Source organism: Dichotomopilus funicola, assembly GCF_033296635.1.
Source record: "Dichotomopilus funicola strain CBS 141.50 unplaced genomic scaffold C8A04scaffold_7, whole genome shotgun sequence".
NCBI classification, from domain to species: domain Eukaryota; kingdom Fungi; phylum Ascomycota; class Sordariomycetes; order Sordariales; family Chaetomiaceae; genus Dichotomopilus; species Dichotomopilus funicola.
In genome coordinates this window covers 73,851-91,430 of record NW_026944028.1, presented here as the reverse complement: position 1 = coordinate 91,430, position 17,580 = coordinate 73,851, and the positions used below count along the sequence as shown (strand labels likewise).

At 54.4% G+C, this 17,580-nt stretch overlaps 5 protein-coding genes across 5 annotated transcripts; 4 read left to right on the top strand and 1 right to left on the bottom strand.

Annotated features, from left to right (window-relative positions):
• Positions 1–1,124: 1,124 nt before the first annotated feature.
• On the bottom strand, positions 1,125–2,022 carry C8A04DRAFT_25480 (uncharacterized protein; the record flags this gene model as incomplete). Its single annotated transcript, XM_062779574.1, has 2 exons — positions 1,125–1,943; positions 2,014–2,022. 2 exons carry the CDS (start codon positions 2,020–2,022, stop codon positions 1,125–1,127), a joined length of 828 nt encoding a protein of 275 aa, XP_062639935.1.
• A 926-nt stretch (positions 2,023–2,948) lies between these two features.
• On the top strand, positions 2,949–3,738 carry C8A04DRAFT_34769 (uncharacterized protein; the record flags this gene model as incomplete). Its single annotated transcript, XM_062782946.1, has 2 exons — positions 2,949–3,131; positions 3,202–3,738. 2 exons carry the CDS (start codon positions 2,949–2,951, stop codon positions 3,736–3,738), a joined length of 720 nt encoding a protein of 239 aa, XP_062639934.1.
• Positions 3,739–4,624: 886 nt separating this feature from the next.
• On the top strand, positions 4,625–5,169 carry C8A04DRAFT_25478 (uncharacterized protein; the record flags this gene model as incomplete). The annotated part of the gene is made up of 2 exons (XM_062779573.1): positions 4,625–5,007; positions 5,163–5,169. 2 exons carry the CDS (start codon positions 4,625–4,627, stop codon positions 5,167–5,169), a joined length of 390 nt encoding a protein of 129 aa, XP_062639933.1.
• Positions 5,170–6,927: 1,758 nt separating this feature from the next.
• On the top strand, positions 6,928–8,460 carry C8A04DRAFT_25477 (uncharacterized protein; the record flags this gene model as incomplete). Its single annotated transcript, XM_062779572.1, has 1 exon — positions 6,928–8,460. The coding sequence occupies one exon, from the start codon at positions 6,928–6,930 to the stop codon at positions 8,458–8,460; it is 1,533 nt and encodes a 510-aa protein (XP_062639932.1).
• Positions 8,461–10,552: 2,092 nt separating this feature from the next.
• C8A04DRAFT_9617 (uncharacterized protein) lies at positions 10,553–17,459 on the top strand (the record flags this gene model as incomplete). Its single annotated transcript, XM_062785546.1, has 12 exons — positions 10,553–11,299; positions 11,393–11,851; positions 12,269–13,021; positions 13,076–13,474; positions 13,560–13,698; positions 14,744–14,829; positions 14,897–14,989; positions 15,055–16,031; positions 16,100–16,184; positions 16,284–16,372; positions 16,426–16,530; positions 16,589–17,459. The coding sequence occupies 12 exons, from the start codon at positions 10,553–10,555 to the stop codon at positions 17,457–17,459; spliced, it is 4,803 nt and encodes a 1,600-aa protein (XP_062639931.1).
• Positions 17,460–17,580: the final 121 nt, after the last annotated feature.

Sequence of the window (17,580 nt, the reverse complement as noted above, 5' to 3'; positions counted from 1 at the left end):
CCCCGGTTGAAGGAGAGGTGATGGAGCCCCCGAAGGAGAGTCAAGCCGTTTGGTACAGCGGCATCGAGAATGAAGTGTCTGCTTGACTGCCGCCGTCCCCGGCCGTCGCGACAATCACTTGGAGCACGCCGGCAACGCTCCGATTGCCGGACCCCGGGTGGGTCCACTTTGCCGAAATTTGGCGGGGCTCGCCCCGGAATGCGGAGTCGATCTGAAGATCACGGCCAGGGCAGCTGTCATCCTATGACAGGGCGTGCAGAGTATCAAAAAGGGAAAACCATGAGGCGCGGTGGTACTGACTTATAAATTCTTGCGACACCCAAACACTCCCAAAAGGGATGGTTCTGCCACTAAACAGTGACAACACAGCCGAAGCGATATCCACCACATCTTCGCATTCGAGGTCATAATTAACGTTAGTTGGTATGTGGACTAAACATACTATTACTAGTTATCTCATGAGTCGCGAATCGGACCTCACGCCACTGCGAGCTGACTCATTGAAGAGTCAGGGGTAAAGCAGAGAAACCTCTGAGATTCAGCCCACTCGAATCACGCAGGCCACCAAACAACAAGCAACGTGAATATTCTCTTAATATTAACACTCTTAAGTATCCAAAAACAAAATGTAGACTCCGACCTAATTAAGTCGACACATCATAACTTTCCATCGCCGTCGGAAGGGACCAAGGAACAAATAAAATGGTGACACCCCCGTCCTCCTTATTTCCGTCCAAGATCTCTATGACTCCCCTCCCACCCTAGCTTTTCCCATTATTATCATGCTCAAACCGACACAACCACCCTCCCGGCCCCAACAGAGGTCTCGCACAACCCCAACATCATCTGGGTGACCCCTGTTATCCAACTGTGTTGACAAATTTGGTGGAAGAAAAACGAATCATTTACATGCCGTCGCTGTAAAGCAGCAAAAAAGAAGCCGATGAACGCCATGGTTAGCCTATCTCGATCCTCGAATCCCTCTTTTTGTTTCTGTGTATGTAATGTGATGATGGAGCGAGTGCTTCTAGTTACTGTCTGACGTTGGTGAATATAAGCCCGTGTTGAGGAAACTCTTCTCCTCCACACTCGGTAGGGAAGAAGAAGGGATTTGCCTTGTTTGGTTACGCTTGCGCTGGCAAGACGAGAAAGGCGGTGATCATGGGGCAGTGGACATATGTGAAGGTGTTGGGTGTCTGTGGGGGATGGTGAAGAGAGCTCTGAAGGTTAGAGTAAAAGAAAAGTACGTACAGCAAAGCCAACGTCAAGTCACCATGGATATGTGCCTTGAGCTCAATCTCAATCTCCAAGTTGAGATCCAGGCGCAGCTTAAGGGGGTTCTTGCCGCCTCCATCACCGCCGCCCTGTTGTTGCACCTGCTGCTGTTGCTGTTGTTGCTGCTGCATCTGCAACTGCTGCTGCTCGCGCTGCTGGCGCTGGTAGGCGATCTCGTCGTCGTAGTCCTCGTCCTCTTCCGAGTCGCTGGTGTAGCGGTGGCGACGGTTGCGGCGGCGGCGGCGGTCGAGCTGTTGGTTCTGGGCATTTTGCTTCTTTTGCTTCCCCGCCCACTTTGGCTGTGGCTTCTCGTCCTCTTGGGGGGTCGCGGGCTGAGACAGAACGGGGCTGGGGTCATCGTCCTCTTCTTCCTCTTCTTCTTCTTGTTGTGGCTCTTCTTCCTCCTCACCCGACTCGTAATCTTCGTCTAGTACTTGCTGGTCTTCGACTTCGGGGTCCTCCTCCTCGTAGTTGTCTTCCCCTTCCTCATCTTGCTCCGGCTGTTGCTGCTGCTTACGCTTCTCGTCCTTGTTATCCTTAGGGATATCTGCGGTGCTAGCCTCGGCTTCCTCACCGCCCTCATTTTCGGGAGTGGTCTCTTGTGGTTGCTGCTCAGGCTTCTGCTCCGCTTCATCCTGCTTGGGGATGTTCTCATTTTCTTTCTGAGGCTACCTTGTTGTTAGACGCTACGCCGTTACGCTCAGTGGCTTGTGAGTTCCGATGATAGAGCATTCTTACCGACGACATGGTTGCGATGTGAAGGTTATGGTATTACTTTGGTTGGTCGGCCTGTATGTTGGTTGGTGTCTCCCTGCAAAGTTTGGACGACTTGAGAATATCCGGGACACTGGGACAAGCCAGTGGAGGCTACACTACGTTTAAAAGACATTCGACACCACCGAGGGGGTTCTCGGGACCAAGCAGGGGTTCGGAGACCCTGTGCATCATAACCCGAAAAAAACATGATTTTTCGGATGAGCAGCTTCCCAGCTGGCCCATCCTGTCCACACTTGGTGACGACATGGAAGCATGGACATGGGGCAAGGGACGGAACCCGAGGGTGTAGGGGTGGACAAAAAGCAGGCCGGAAAGGGGGGGCCGAACGAAGCTTCTGCAAGCCACACGCCGTTTTCTATTTCTCCTCGTGGAAAACGGAGAGAGAAGGTGAGTGGTTTGAATCGTCAAAGCGAGCAAAGCCACAACGGCCTTGGTCATGACGTCTGTCTGCATGGAATCCCGGCCGAGCTAGCGAATCAGGGAACAAGGAGCGAAAACAAGCTTTACAGGGGGTGGGATCGAGACCCTTTTTTCTCCTTCCTCAGCCGAAAAGGGTAACTTGACCGTTTCCCTTGAGCGGGGGCATGGGAAACTGATGAGAAACCGGCACAGGAACGGCCGACCAGGGCATCGTGGCTGACTGAAGTGTTGATGTATATGTTTAAAGTGATCGTGTCATGCTAGGAGCACCAAAACGCAGCTGCAAGAAGAATCCAGCCCCAACCAACCTGCCCCGACCAACAAGCCGATGTGCAGCCCACTGATCAATACACGACCCGCTGTGGAAGGACAAGACTGAAAGGTTGCGGAGACTGGAAGACATCTTCCGGAGTCTACCATCCCCCATTCCCCACGATTTCGAGACACGCCCAGCCCCCAGGGAGAAAAGCCCTACGATGCCGATCGGCTTGTTAGTGATCGCGGGTATCCCGACGACTATTGGGGTATGCGAGGCCCTGAGTGCGCAGAAGAAGGCCAACGCTTCCGCAAAAGAGAAGGCCAAGTTTCACCTAACGGCAACCGTTTCGTTGGATGGTCGAGGGTCGGTTGAATGCTGGTGCATATTGAAAGACGGGAAGGTAAGTTACGATCATCTTCTCGAACGGGCGCCCACTGAAGAAACGGGACGAAAGCTAACAGCCATGGCAGTTATGGATTGACCACCCATCGTTCCCCATGCCCGGTCACAAGTTTACGGGGTACTATTTCCCTTACCCATCCGAGGAGAAGCCCTTGGGTCTAGTGAGCACCATTGCCGACGACCCGCCAATGCTGAACTGGCTGTTCGTGGACAAAGACACCAACATGGTGCGCCATGGAGGGCGGCAAGACACATTGGGCGGGCACACGGTAGGTTCATGGTACTGGACAGACGACGAGCAGTGGTTGACGCTAGAGGGCGAGTCGTGGCGATTTGTGGCCGTTCAAGTGGAAGGGAAGAAATGGGCGGTCGGGCTAGACCGCGATGGGTGCTTCAGCAAGGGCCGGGGCGGGAAAAAAGAAGGAGGGGGGAAGAAGGGAGCAAGTGAAACGGAGGGGGAGACCGGAACAGAGTCGGCAACGGAAACGGAATCGGAGGGCGCGACTGGCTCACATCGACGACCCCAAAAGTGGGTTCCCATCATGCTGCACCGTAAGATGCAGCTGGGGATGGAAAGTCGATACGTCAAAGGTGCGAATGGATAGGCGTGGGGGTGTGGCTGAGACAAAGATCCTCCCGAAGAAAAGCTGGGGGATATGACGAGGGTGGAACGGGATGTGACGCTGTTGGGGCGTGCGATGGGGCAGCCGTTGTGGCCGTTGCGCCGCTGAATATACCGTTGATCCTTCTTCGTTCTTACTTCTTCCTTGGTTTTTGTCAAAATGCAAAATTCTTGGCCCGGCGTGACGTTTTGGGGGGTTTGAGGATTGCGGTCAATCGTCCGGATTGTCCCATGTCTGACGGTATGTAAATCGGGAAATCAGTTGGAGACAAGGGTATCCAGGTGTCCCGGATATGTCGGCCCATGTCCGCCGACGGTCAGGAGGTTGTCAAGCCGCCGGGATACCGCAGCAAAATGCTGGAAATGAAAATTCATGCAAGCTGCCCTTGGGGCCACCAAGTAGAAACACGCAATTTTTCCTAGCCCGAAACAGCCCGTGGGGGGGGGAGGGGACGTTGGGAAGGCCCCACCTGTGATTGGACCAAGGGGTACTGGAGACGACTCCGAGAGGGAAGGAGGGAGGGGAAAAGCGACAAGCCACCCTAATCGTCCGATGACTTCATCATCGGGGTTCGTCTCTTCGGATCCGGTTTTGCCCACTGTGGGGTGACGCTTGTCATGTCCCTTCCACTTCATCAGGTCGTTCCAACGTCTCGGCGTCCCCAGAACCCCTATTTAGAGGGACCATATCTCGGACCCTAGCCCACCTAACACAGCAGCCCATTTTCAACAGAGATCAAATACAATCGGAGCGAGCTTAAAGAGACAGCGATCCCCGTTTTTTCATCCAGCCACGTTCATATCTTTAACTTGAAAACTAATTTTCCTCCTCACCCTCCTCATCCAACAACCCCAACATCAACACCAAAATGTCGTCCCGAAGCGGTTCCGATGAGAAAAAGGCGAAGCGGCAGCCGAAGCAGCAGGAGCAGACCTACCAGTCCGAGGGCGAGGAGTCAGAGGAGTACGAGCCCCAGCCCCCGCCACGGAGGAGACGCAACCAGCGCCAGCAGAAAAGCGGCGGCGGCCCGCTCGACAACCTCGCACTCGACAATGTTCAGAACACAGCTGGCGGTCTTGTGAACTCAGCAACAGGCGCCCTTGGCGGTGTAGCCGGGAATGCGGTCCAGAACCAAAAGGGGGGTGACGGCGGCGGCAAGAGCGACACCCTGAGGCTCAGGCTAGACCTTAACCTCGACATCGAGATTACACTCAAGGCCAAGATCCATGGTGATCTTGAGCTTGCTCTCTTGTATGTGAACTTTGCTTTCCTCCCCTGTGTCCCTTTTTGTCCTGCCTCTTGTGAGGAGTTCGCACATTCGCTCTCCTCCCACCCCTCTCTCAAGCGTCCGTCAGCCCTGCGAAAACACCATAATGCACGGGTTGAAAATACCGACGCGGCTTCAGTCTTTAGAACAAGTGTCGTTCGCATACCATCACCACCATTATCACCACATCTTCACAGCTATTTCCAATCATCACATGCACCATGCATACCACACATCACATCATATACCTCCCTCCCCAGAGTGTCTTTCCTTGTGTCTCGTGTTGTCTCTTACCTAGGCTAAAGGACTATGTAGAGAAACCTGAGCAGGCGACACTCGGCTCTCTGGGGAAACTCTCTTCTGCGCACAATTCCGTTTTTGAGGGTTGAAAAAGACCGTTGTTGTTGCAGTGTCTGCTGTTATTCATGGGGGTTTTCGGTTTGCTGATGGGCACTGGGGCTAATTCCTTAGGAACTGAAGCAACTAGAGTCCGCCCCAGAGAGCAGAGAGCCATCCGATACGAGACAATTATTTTCGCTTTTTGTTATATTACCGCCATCAATTTGGGTTGGGGATTTTGAAATTTTTTGGGCAATTTGGAGGGTTGGATCTTGTTAATATTTTTACGGGTCGTGGAAGACGGTGGTCATTTTCATATTATAGCGGCGGGCAGATAAACACCAATGGGTTTTTGGCGAGTTTACCCAATGTTTAATCCAATTCATTACAATATCCACCCTCGATCATCGCCCGTGCTTCTGTTCCACCGAACGGAGAAAATAAGTTGTAACTGAGAAAAAAAGCCAGGCAGAGGCTTCCCGCATGAGTCGTGACCCGTTTCACTGCCAGACGGTCTGCCAGAGGATGTTATTCAAGCCCCCACAGGAGCGCCCATCCGCACCCCTGTTTTGAGGCTAGTTCCCAGCGTGGGCACACTCCATGTGATCTCCCCACGCAAATCACAATCACAGCCGAACAAACGGCGACAGGGCCGACCCCCAAACTCAATTTTAACCACCATTCTATCTGAACGCCTAGCTAACATACATAGCATACACTTACGACAATTTGCTTCTACTCTTTCCTGCAAAGTCCGAAGCCGGCAAGGGCTAATCTCACTCTCCTAGGCGCTCGCTAGCGCTTCTTTCCTAAAACCGGTTTTCCAAAAATACCCGCTCGCTGAAGCCCCCCTGCATCACGAGAAACGGGACCGAATGCCTCTTGGCATTAACCCACCACCTTGAGATCGCTCACTGCCCAAAGTCGCACGACGTCAGGACGCGCAATTCATTCCGGCGACCCTTTGGCTCTCTTATGCCCGCTTCCACTTGTGCTCTTTTGCTCATTCATCGCCGCCGTTCTCTCAGATCCTGAAGACGGTCGTCTCTCCTATTCCTAGGCCTGATTATGTATCGAAGAGCCAAAATCCCTATTTCTTTGATTTATTCTTTTTGGTCTTTTTTCACTTTTGTAGAAAAGTAAGTTATCCATAGACTTGGTCTGCCGGTTTTTTTCTTGGTTACGGCAAGACTGGCCATGAGCACACCCATTCCGTGTAACTCCAAATTGGACGATGGCGCATGGGCTGAAGAGGTGGGAACAGGGACTCGCCTGCTCCTGATGTCATGTTATTCATGCGTTCCCCTACAGCCAGTGCTGAAATTGGAAGGAGGAACGAGAGGCTGGGACGGTACCCGGGTTGTGCACCGAGTACTTTTTCTTGTTTTCTTTTGGTTTTCAGTGTTCATCCCGTTCTAGCCTTGCCGTCTGCTTGGTACAGCACTGCAGCTGTTTGCAACGTTTTACTCCTCTCAGCCAGCCACAATCTTCATCCTCCATTGCCCCCACCACCCGCTCTACTTTAGGTCCTGACCACCGTTTCCCCCCCTACACTAAACCAGATGATGTCATCTTCTCACCAGCCACAAGCCCCGCATCGCTCATCCACACCCACCCGTGGCTCCACCTCCACACCACCACCACACACATCGTCACCACAACCGCAGTCACATCCCGGCGACGCCAGCTTGGATCTGGCCGAGCCGCCCGAGTCTGAGCGCCTTCCGTCCATTTCGACGCGCCTTGATTTCGGGGGCGACCCGAATTCTGAAGTCACTGTGGAGTCGCACCCAGCTCCTAGAAGAAGCCTAGTTCAACGCGGTCTGAGTCTGAGGGACAGATACCGGGACGACAGCGACAAGAGGAGTATCACTGTCTCCCCTTCTCCTTCGTCTCCCTCGGATAGGACACGCGATTATTCAACGGGCCCTCATACGGTGGAGTTAGCGGCAGACATGGCTTCAGAACAGAGTCAAAGTCAACAACGGCAGTCCCGGGAACAACAATCTCAGTCATCACCCGCAAGTCATGAGACGGGGGATAATGAAGGAACGGATGGTCGGGAGGACGGGGGAGGTGAGGATGGTCAAAGTGAGGTAGAAGAGGTGCTCAGATCGGACATTCCGCCCCCAGACGAGAAGGCGCGGACAAGAGAGACCGAGAAAGAGGGAGAGGAGAAAGAGTCCGGAGCAAAAACACCAGAGCGGCCAAAGACCCCAGCTTACGTTGCCCCTATCCCCAAGATAGGGGGCATTCCCAAAATCTCACCTGGGATATCCGGAATCCAAATATCCGACGCCAACCGTCCACAGCTCCCAGACTTTGTTGGCGAGCTTCTCAAAGGCAAATTAGTCGATGAAGATGGAGACATCATCGATGAAAAGATCGGACAAGTCCTAGCCCACGCCGCCGGTGACCTACCTTCGATGGTCGGACGACGCGTGGCCAACGTCCAAGGCGACATTCTCGGCGACAACGGCGAGCTCCTGGGGTATGTCGCTGACGTTGAGTGGCCTAGAGCCCGGCCACCGCCGTCTACTACCACTGGGGGTCAGCCGCGTAGCTTGTTTGACCTCATGGGACGCGCCACGAGCTCGCTGATGGTTGACCATGCGGGGAATATCCTCGATGGTGAAGGGAATGTGGTTGGGAAGTTTCATGACAACAACAACCCGTTGCATCGAAAGGAGAAGGAAGAGCGGGCGGAGGTTGAAAAGCAGAAGGGTAGCACGGGCGACGACGAAACGGAGCAGTCGCCGGCTCCGGCTCCAAAGCCACCACCACCTCAGTCGGCTGAGCAGCACCAACAGGAATACGAGGAAGAATCTGGCCAAGACGATGAAGATGAAGAAGACCCAGAACAGGAGCCCTCTCAATCGCCTCCCGGAGGTAATGATGAGAAGCAGCAAAAACGGCCACGGCGCACGGAGGAAGAGAGGCGAAAGAACGCAGAGGCCTGGCGGAAGGAGAATCCCAACGAGAGCCCGTCTGATATTTTCTTGGATGTTAAGTCCACGAGGGAAGGGATCCAGCTCACCATTCGGATCCCGACCGTGTTTAATGGTCAGCAGACTACCCCGCACATTTCGTTCTCGTAGGGCTGGGGAACACAGAGCGTGGAGAAACGGAGGTGGTCGGGTCCGTTAGAAGCATATGGTGGTGGAGATAGAGGTTGGGAAGAGGGAGGGTTCCAATGTAGGGGTTTAGGGGGAGTGAAGTGAAGGGAAATAGATGGATAGGCTTGGATGGGAATCACTCACCCTTGGCATAGTCTTTTGACTTTTTCTTCAGACTGACCCCATATTGACGAATACCCAGAAAAGGTAATAGGTGAAAAAGAAAGCCGAAAATAGACCAAGCTTGCATAAAGCTGCAGAACAAACTCTCAAGCATTTCGAGTCTGCGGTACATCTTCTCTACTAACAGCCCAAGGGAGACGGTCCCCGCCAAGTGAACAATTCAAGGTATCCACGCATCTTTGAGCTTGTCGATATGGGAATCCTCCATTCTTCTGTATAATCAAGCGGATACCTAGCTAGCTTGAGGCACGGGCCTTGAGAGCATGTAAAGGTGTGTGTGGGATAGTCAACGACTGGCCCGTCTAGCCGAACGACAAGCAGGTTTTCGTGAGCCACAAAGACCTGTTGAGCCACACTTCAGCCATAATCAACCCATGTTATGACGTCTCGGCGCGGATCTAGATCTTTGTCCCCGCAACATAGGGGACAGGGGGGAAACAGCACTTGGTGTGAAAAACGGCCGGAGGATTTTTTCCTGACCGTTGGACAAGGGTCTTTTTGATTCCCGCATGCATCCCTGGATCTGTGTGGAAACAGGGATAGGGGTTATGATGAAACGGTTGTGGAAAACGGACGGGATACTCGCCGGTAACAGATCGAGTCAGTTACCTCGTCTGAAGGATAGACTGACTCTGTTAGTTTCTCGGTGAATGGTTATTCGCCTTCCTTCCCTATGATTCCTACCTATGGAGTTTGGTCTTGATGATCTTCCGATCGACCAGATTACCGCATAACGGTATTCATGGGCTTCCTTTTCCATAGAGATGGACGTCAGTTCATGCTTGACTCAGATTCCCATTTATTTCTGCATTCCGGTTTGAAGCTCGAGTCGTCTATATCCTTACCCCCCGCATCAGACCCCCTACCTACGTAGAACTAAGCCACTGCAGAACGCCACAGCAGGAGACACACACACACTCTCTCTCTAGTGTAGACACATCCACAACACTCGGAGAATATCCCGCCTATTATTTCCCTTTCTCGTTACACAACTCACACAGTACGTAAGTGGCTGAGCAATCGAAGAAAACAGGCATACTCCGGCCCAATCCCCTCCCTTCTTAGAGTCCACGCCAAGACACCACGGGGAAAGGAAGGTGGGAAGGCAAGAAGGAAAAAGGACGAGATCTAATAGTGGAGAAGGGTCGATGAAGTCATCCCGTCTCGGCGTGGCAAGGCGCTCCTTGTCTTGCTTGTCTAGACCATCCCGAGTGATACTAAGGGAAAGAGGAAGAAGACGGTCGGCTCAAGATGAACCCGAGCCTGCCGGGATGGACAAGGCAACCAAGCCCCCCCTCCCCTTCTGAGAACTGGCACCATCCCGGTAGCTGGCCCATTGTCCAATGAGCGCGTTGTTAGTTGGTTCTTCGTTGAGCCAGCGGGTTGATAGGAATAAAAAGACTAGCAGCCCCCTGACGTAACGGGCCCCGGATGACGTCTAGGGGGAGGGAAGGTGGTTTATGCGAGTGATAGCTGAGAGATGGCAGTGGGTTTGTATGGCGTCAGTCTGGCCAAGTTGAGATCGGGGGCGGGATGGGGAAGGAATGGTTGATGGGCATATAAGAGGATGTATTGATGGAACGTTATGTGAGAGAGAAAGATAGAACAGGATAAACAATTCTTTTTATTTTATCGGTTAAGATTGTAGATCAACTGGATACAACACACACACACATCACGCATTTGCACTTAATCGTTTTTTTTACATTTACCAACCCATATCACACCCATCACAACCAAAAAAACGGCATTTCGCGACACCTCCAAGCGTCTCATCATCAATCTCTGCTGTCTTCGCAAGCCCAACGAACGGCAAGACAACGAAAAGCAAGACGTCGAGTCCAACAACAACAACAACAAGAACAACACCAAACCCCAGCCCACAACAACGATGAGCAGCAACATCCAACAGAAAAAAACAGCCCCCCCAGGCTCCTGGCCCTGTAACAAGGGCGAGGAAGCCACCTCCTCCGGTCAGCACCAACAGCACCAGACGCAGACCCCGCGTTCGCCGCCTCCTGTCCCCGACTACCAAGGCGGGTATATTAAGAGCAATAACGGTGGCACGACCACTGATTCCCAGAGTGGGGAGTATACCCACCGCGACCGGCAAGCTTCGGCGGCGCTGCAGAAGCAGAAGCAGAATGTGCAGCAGAAGGGGGAGCAGGTGCTAGATCAGGCTGATGGGGAGACCAACGGGGCGGAGCAGGAGACAGAGCAGCAGGCAGAGCAAGATAGCGAAAAGCCTATCGAGCTCAAGGATGTCGACCCGCAGCCTGAGTCTGAGGCCGCCGAGGTAGACGACGTCAACATCCAAGACAAGGCGGCAGAAGCTGCAACCACCGTCCCAGGCGAAGGCGAGGAGGCCGAGCTGACAGAAAATGCGAAGAAGGCGTTTGATCGGGCGTCAGAGAACCAGCCGACTGATGAAGCGCGGAATTCGTTCTTGAAGGCCGCGAGGGGTGGGCTGAGTTTTGTGTCCCGGTCTGCTAGGTCTGTTGTTGGCGGCGGTAATGGTGGTGGTGAGGGACAGAGTGTTGCGGCGCCTGAGGAACAGGGAGAGAAGCAGGAGGAGGGGCCGGTGGACACGGAGGTTGAGGAGGGGGAGGGGAAACTTGATGATGTCGCTGAGGAGAAGGTCGATGTTCCTGAGGAGGGGGAGAAGGGTGAAGAGACCATCGCTGCTGCTGATATCACCGAGGGTGATGAGCCCGCAGCTGAAGGTGAAGAGCAAGAGGGCGAAAAGGCCGTCGACTTCAGCATCCTCAAGGACGGCACCGTCAACAAGGGCGGCAACGTGATCAACGCCAGCGGGGCCGTCGTAGGCCGCGTGGCCGAAGGCGAGATCAAGACCCTAGTCGGCAAGGAAGTCGACGAGAAGGGTGCGATCTGGAGCCGCAACGGCAAGATCATCGGCAAGGCCGAGCCGATCCCTGACGACGAGCGCGAGGAAATTGAGCGTGAAGCCGCGCCGTTTGAGAGCTTCCCCGAAGCCGTCATCGACAAGGACGGCTGGGTCGTGTCCGCCGATGGTGAGCGGATCGGCAAGGTCGAGGAGGGTGATCTCCACGCGCTGCGAGGCAAGACGGTCGACGCCGACGGTGATATTCTCGACAAGAATGGAAACGTCATCGGCAAGGCCAAGCGCTGGGAGGAGGCCCCGGAGCCTGAGCCTGAGCCTGAGCCCAAGGTTGATAACTCGGCGCTGGCGGGTAAGCGCGTCAACAAGGCCGGCAATGTGGTCGACAGCAACGGCGCGATCTGGGGTCGTGTTGTCGAGGGCGAGCTGAAGAAGCTAGTCGGCCGGATGTGCGACAAGAACGGCAACGTGGTCAGCGAGAGCGGCGATGTCCTCGGCCGTGCTGAGCTGGTCCCCGAGGCCGAGCGCGAGGGTCAGAAGGAAGGCCCCTTTGCCGAGATGGACGAGTGCACCGTCGGCAAAGACGGCACTGTCGTCACACCTGCTGGTGACATTGTCGGCCGGCTAGTCAGCGGCGATGGCAAGGCTCTCTTTGGGCGTGCTGTCGACGAGGATGGTGATGTTCTGGATAAGAACGGCAATGTCATCGGCCACGCAGAGCGCTGGGCGCCCGAGCCTGAACCCGAGGAGCCGGAGGTCGACAAGTCCATCCTAGCCGGTAAGCGTGTCAACAAGGCGGGTAACGTGGTGGATGGCACTGGAGCTATCTTCGGCCGAGTCATCGAGGGTGACGCTAAGAGGATGGTGGGCCGCATGTGTGACAAGAACGGCAACATCCTCAGCGAAAGCGGTGACATCCTCGGCAAGGCCGATCTCGTCTCCGAGGGCGAGCGTGAGGGCTTGAAGGAAGGGCCCTTCGCCGAACTTCAAGGCTGCACGGTGGCCAAGGACGGCACTGTCGTGACGCCCTCGGGCGATATCGTCGGCCGTCTCACCAGCGGCGACGGTAAGGTCTTGTTCGGCCGTGCTGTTGACGAGGACGGTGATGTCCTCGACCGCAACGGCAATACAATCGGACATGCCGAGCGTTGGGAGCCGGAGCCGGTCGAGCGCAAGAAGAACCCCATGTCGGGCCGGCGGGTCAACCGCGAGGGTAACGTCGTCGACGAAGACGGCAACCTTATCGGCAAGCTCACGTCGGGCGAGCTCACCGTCTGCTCGGGCAAGGACATCGACGACGACGGCGACGTGGTCGACTACAAGGGCAACACCGTGGGTCACTGCTCACTGCTCGAGGACATCCCCAAGGAAGAGGAGACGCCCGAGGAGAAGGAGAAGCGCGAGCAGGCCGAGCAGGACAAGAAGCTGGCCGTGCAGATGACCGTCTGTGTCGAGCAGTGCCTCGACAGCATCCGTCCGATCTGCAAGATGATCACCGAGGTAAGCCATGATTTTACCCCCCATTACCTAAGTACTTAACTAACAACCCCCTAGAAAATCGACAAAGCCGAGCGCACCCCCGAAGAAGAGCGCGACGAAGAGGCGCTCGTCCAGGAAGTCAAGCCGCTGATCGAAGAAGGCGGTCGTATCCTCAACGAAGCCAAAGGCATCATCAAGGGCCTCGACCCGGAGGGCCGCATCGCCGCCAACGCCAAGCACAAGACGGCAGCGCGCGAGGCCACGCCCGAGGAGTACCGTCTCGCCGATGTGCTTAAGGATCTCACCGGCGACGTGACGCAGTGCATCGACAACGCCAAGCGCAAGCTCGAGGACATGCCGCATGCTAAGAAGGAGCTCAACCCGCTCTGGGGCTTGCTCAACGAGCCGCTGTTCCAGATCTTAGCTGCTGTTGGGCTTTTACTATCTGGTGTGCTTAACCTTGTTGGCCGATTGGTAAGTTTAAACTCTCTGCCCGTTAACCCTAAGCCCCTCGGGCCTGATGATTGTGTTTTGAGGCCCATACTAACTGATTCAACAGCTGAGCGGTCTTGGACTGGGCGGCCTAGTCGACGGCCTGCTTGGGACTCTGGGTCTGAATCGTGTGCTGGAAAGCCTCGGTCTCGGGTCCTTCAGTGGTAGCCTGAAGAGCGGCAAGAAGAAGGGCGGCGGCCTTCTCGGTGGTGTTTTGGGTGGTTAAGTAAAAAGATCGGACCTGTAAGAAAGATGGAATGCCAGCGATGAGGTTGGTCGGTTAGGGAAAATATGGGTGGTCATGTCTTTTTTCGCTGTTGAGTTTGAGAACTGTGGTTTAATTGTAATGCTCATGCTGTAATGTTATTTTGATTCTACTACTGTTTTCTCATCGTCCTTCGTGCCTTATCAGAGGCTGTCTCTGCTGCCGAATCTTACCATCGTTGAGAAAATTCAGAGACCGGATCAGGATGTGTGGTCGGTCACCATGATATCGTAGGGCGGCACCGTTGCTTGAAGTCAATGCAAGAGTGGGACTGAGCCCAGGCCTCCTGTGCCCTGGCCACTTTGCTCGGATGCCAGCGGTATCAACACTCGGTCATCTCGTGGTCAACGCTCGGTTTCATCGCGAGGAAAATATAAATTCGAGACAATGCTCCTGGGAAGAAAATAAATGTTAAATTCCCATCAGAGACTAAATAACTCCAGAGCATCCCTTGGGTTAGGGTTGCCCTTCCCTCATCACGTGCACACGCACCACCGTGCGCGTTACTCTTTCCCCTTTAGGCCATTACAAGCTCCCATCCCTGTCTCTTCTCATTCATCAACAAATTATCATTTTAATTGCAATCGGAACCCCATTTCTTCGAGTTTCCATTCTGAACTCCTTCCTGATCAAGCCTTTGAGCCCAATTGACGAGGAATCTCAGGAATTTTCTTCGCCTTTTTTACCCCAAGTATTGACGGACAATGGCGCGTCTAGCAAAGCGGCATCGTGAGCCCGAGGCGCTCCAACCTGTGCCTGGGTCCCATGGACCCCCACCATCTAAGGCACCCCGTGTTGCTTCCTCCAGCTTACCTCGCTTGCAAACAAGTGTGTCTGGATATAGCCAGGGACAAAATCATGACGATGAGCCTTTAACGCCAGAGCTAACCCAACGTGATGACGAGCCTCAGCGGGAGTTATACGGCTCTTTGGGTAGGTCTCCTCAGCTGTCTTATCCCGTGGCTTTGGGGCTAAAAACCATACAGACGACAAAATTGTGGGCGTGAGGTACTACAATGGCATGGCCACGGCCGGAGAAGTGGTCATTTGCAAGAGAGAACCCTATAATCAAGTATGTGTAATGTGTTTCGTCTGTTCCACTCCTTTATCCGCGGCTCAACGTTAACCGCTAGTCATAGTACGACTCCAATGCTATCCGGGTCAATAACGTGTTCGGAGATCAAATTGGCCACATTCCAAGAGCCTTGGCCGCCAAACTCGCGCCATACATAGTACGTTTTCGTGTGCATATTTTAACCACCCCTTACCTCCAGCCAGGACCGCTCACGGCTTTCAGGATAGCGGAGAAGTTGCCATCGAGTCCATTCTCATAGGGGAGAAGGGCTACTACGAATGCCCAATTCGCCTGTTCATCCATGGACCCATCAACTCCTTTGCCCGGTCGAAGCTGGAAGAACGTCTCAAGAGCGATAAGCTCCTGAAAGCCACGCACCTGAAGCAGACTCGCAAGGAGAATGAGCAGCAACGGAAAAATATGGGCCTGAAGAGCGGCAGAGGCACCGCCGGGCTTCCGATTGATGTGGACGAGGAGACTTCTTTGGAGGAGTTGACCCGAGCGAGCGAGGCTGTCAACTTCCGTGCCGGCGGGGATATTGCGCAGACACTGGCCATGAATGAGGACCAGCTTTCCAAGCTACCTGCGGCTGAACAACCCGAGGGGGTATCAGCAACCCTTCTGCCATACCAGCTCCAGGGTCTGGCGTGGCTCGCAGCCAAGGAGAAGCCCACCTTCCTCGCGCCAGGCTCCTCTGAGTCTGTCCAGCTCTGGAAGCGTGACAACCATGGCCGATACACCAATATCGCCACCAACTTCACGGTTGTGGCAGCCCCTAACCTGCTGTCTGGTGGCATCCTAGCAGATGACATGGGTTTGGGCAAGACGCTTCAGGTCATTAGTCTGATCATGACCGGAGGGAAAGGAAGCACACTCATTGTGGCGCCAGTTGGCGTGATGAGCAACTGGGAACAGCAAATCAAGCGACATGTCGACGAAGAACACCTTCCCAAGGTGCTCATCTACCACGGACCCTCTCGTCAAACAGCTGCAAAATCATTAGGGAGCTACGGTGTCGTCGTCACAAGCTACGGCACTTTGAGTAGCGAAGCGGCCAACAACGGCCCCCTTTTCAAGCTCGACTGGCGTCGGGTTGTGTTAGACGAGGGCCATGCTATCCGTAACGCCAAAACGAAGGCAGCCGAAGCGGCTTGCAAGCTAAAGGCTAAGTCAAGATGGGTCTTGAGCGGTACCCCTATGTGAGTTTGCAACACTATGCACCTCCGTTTACGGTCGCTGGTCTCTCAGTACTAACGATGGACCACAGTGTGAACAATATCCGGGATCTTCATTCACTTCTCAAGTTTCTGCACATCACAGGAGGCGTAGAGCAGTCTGAGATCTTCAACACCGTCATTACCAGGCCACTGGCCATTGGCGACAGCCGCGCGGAGGCAATCTTGCAGTCCCTGATGAGGGACCTCTGCCTTCGCCGGCGGAAGGACATGAAGTTTGTTGACCTCAAGCTCCCCGCCAAGACGGAATACATCCATCGCATCACCTTCTGGCCGGGGGAGAAGAAGAAATACGAGGCTTTGCTGTAAGTTCTCGTGACTATAGCTGTCGAGAAGTGCCGTCACTAACAGTTACTAGCTCTGAGGCACATGGTGCCCTGGAGGAGTACCAGGCCAAGTCCAAGTTGGGCCAGAAGGGCAGATTTCAAGGCGTGCTTGAGCGGCTCCTCCGTCTTCGCCAAACGTATGTGCCCTTCCCCGCCCACTTTCCTCCAAGGGACTGAGGCTGACAACAGATTCAGGTGCAACCATTGGACACTTTGCAAAGAACGTATCTCGGATCTTATGAAACTTCTCGAGGAACAAGATGTAGTACCGCTCAACGCCGAGAATAGAGCGCTGCTGCAGCAAGCCCTTCAGCTCGTCATCGAAAGCCAAGAGGAGTGTCCAGTATGCATGGAATCCTTGACCGACCCGGTCATCACTCACTGCAAGCATGTCTTCTGCCGTGGATGCATCTCCAAGGTCATCGAGATACAACACAAATGCCCCATGTGCCGCGCTGAACTGGCCGAGGACAAGCTGGTGGAGCCAGCACCGGAGCATTCAGGCGAGGAGGAAGCGGAAGATGTCGATCCGGATTCCAAGAGCTCCAAGACAGAAGCACTCCTTAAGATCCTTCAAGCGACACTGAAGAACGACGGGTCCAAGGTGATCATCTTCTCGCAATGGACCTCCTTCTTGACCGTCATCCAGCGCCAGCTCGACGAAGCCGGGTATACCTACACCCGCATCGACGGCAGCATGAACACCTCCCAACGCGACGCCGCCACCCGCGCGCTCGATCACAATCCGGCCACTCGTATTATGCTAGCTAGTCTAAGCGTATGCAGCGTGGGCCTGAATCTAGTGTCAGCAGATACGGTGGTCCTCGCGGACAGCTGGTGGGCCCCGGCTATTGAGGACCAAGCCGTGGACCGCGTCCACCGTTTGGGCCAGACCCGACCCACAACGGTCTGGCGGCTTGTTATGGAGGGGACTGTGGAGGAGCGGGTGCTTAATATTCAGGGTGAGAAGCGGGAGCTTGTTAACAAGGCTTTCCAGGAGAAGGAGAAGAAGGGCAAGAAGACTAAGGAGACGCGCATGGCGGATATCATGCAGCTGCTTGGTTGAGTGTGGTGCCAACAGGCGTTAAGGAACGGTCAGGGGGTAGACTAATCTGTTCGCTTTTTCTTGCAGTGCCATCCCTCGCTGGTAGAAGGTATTTGCTTGTAATGTTTATGTCTTTTCATTT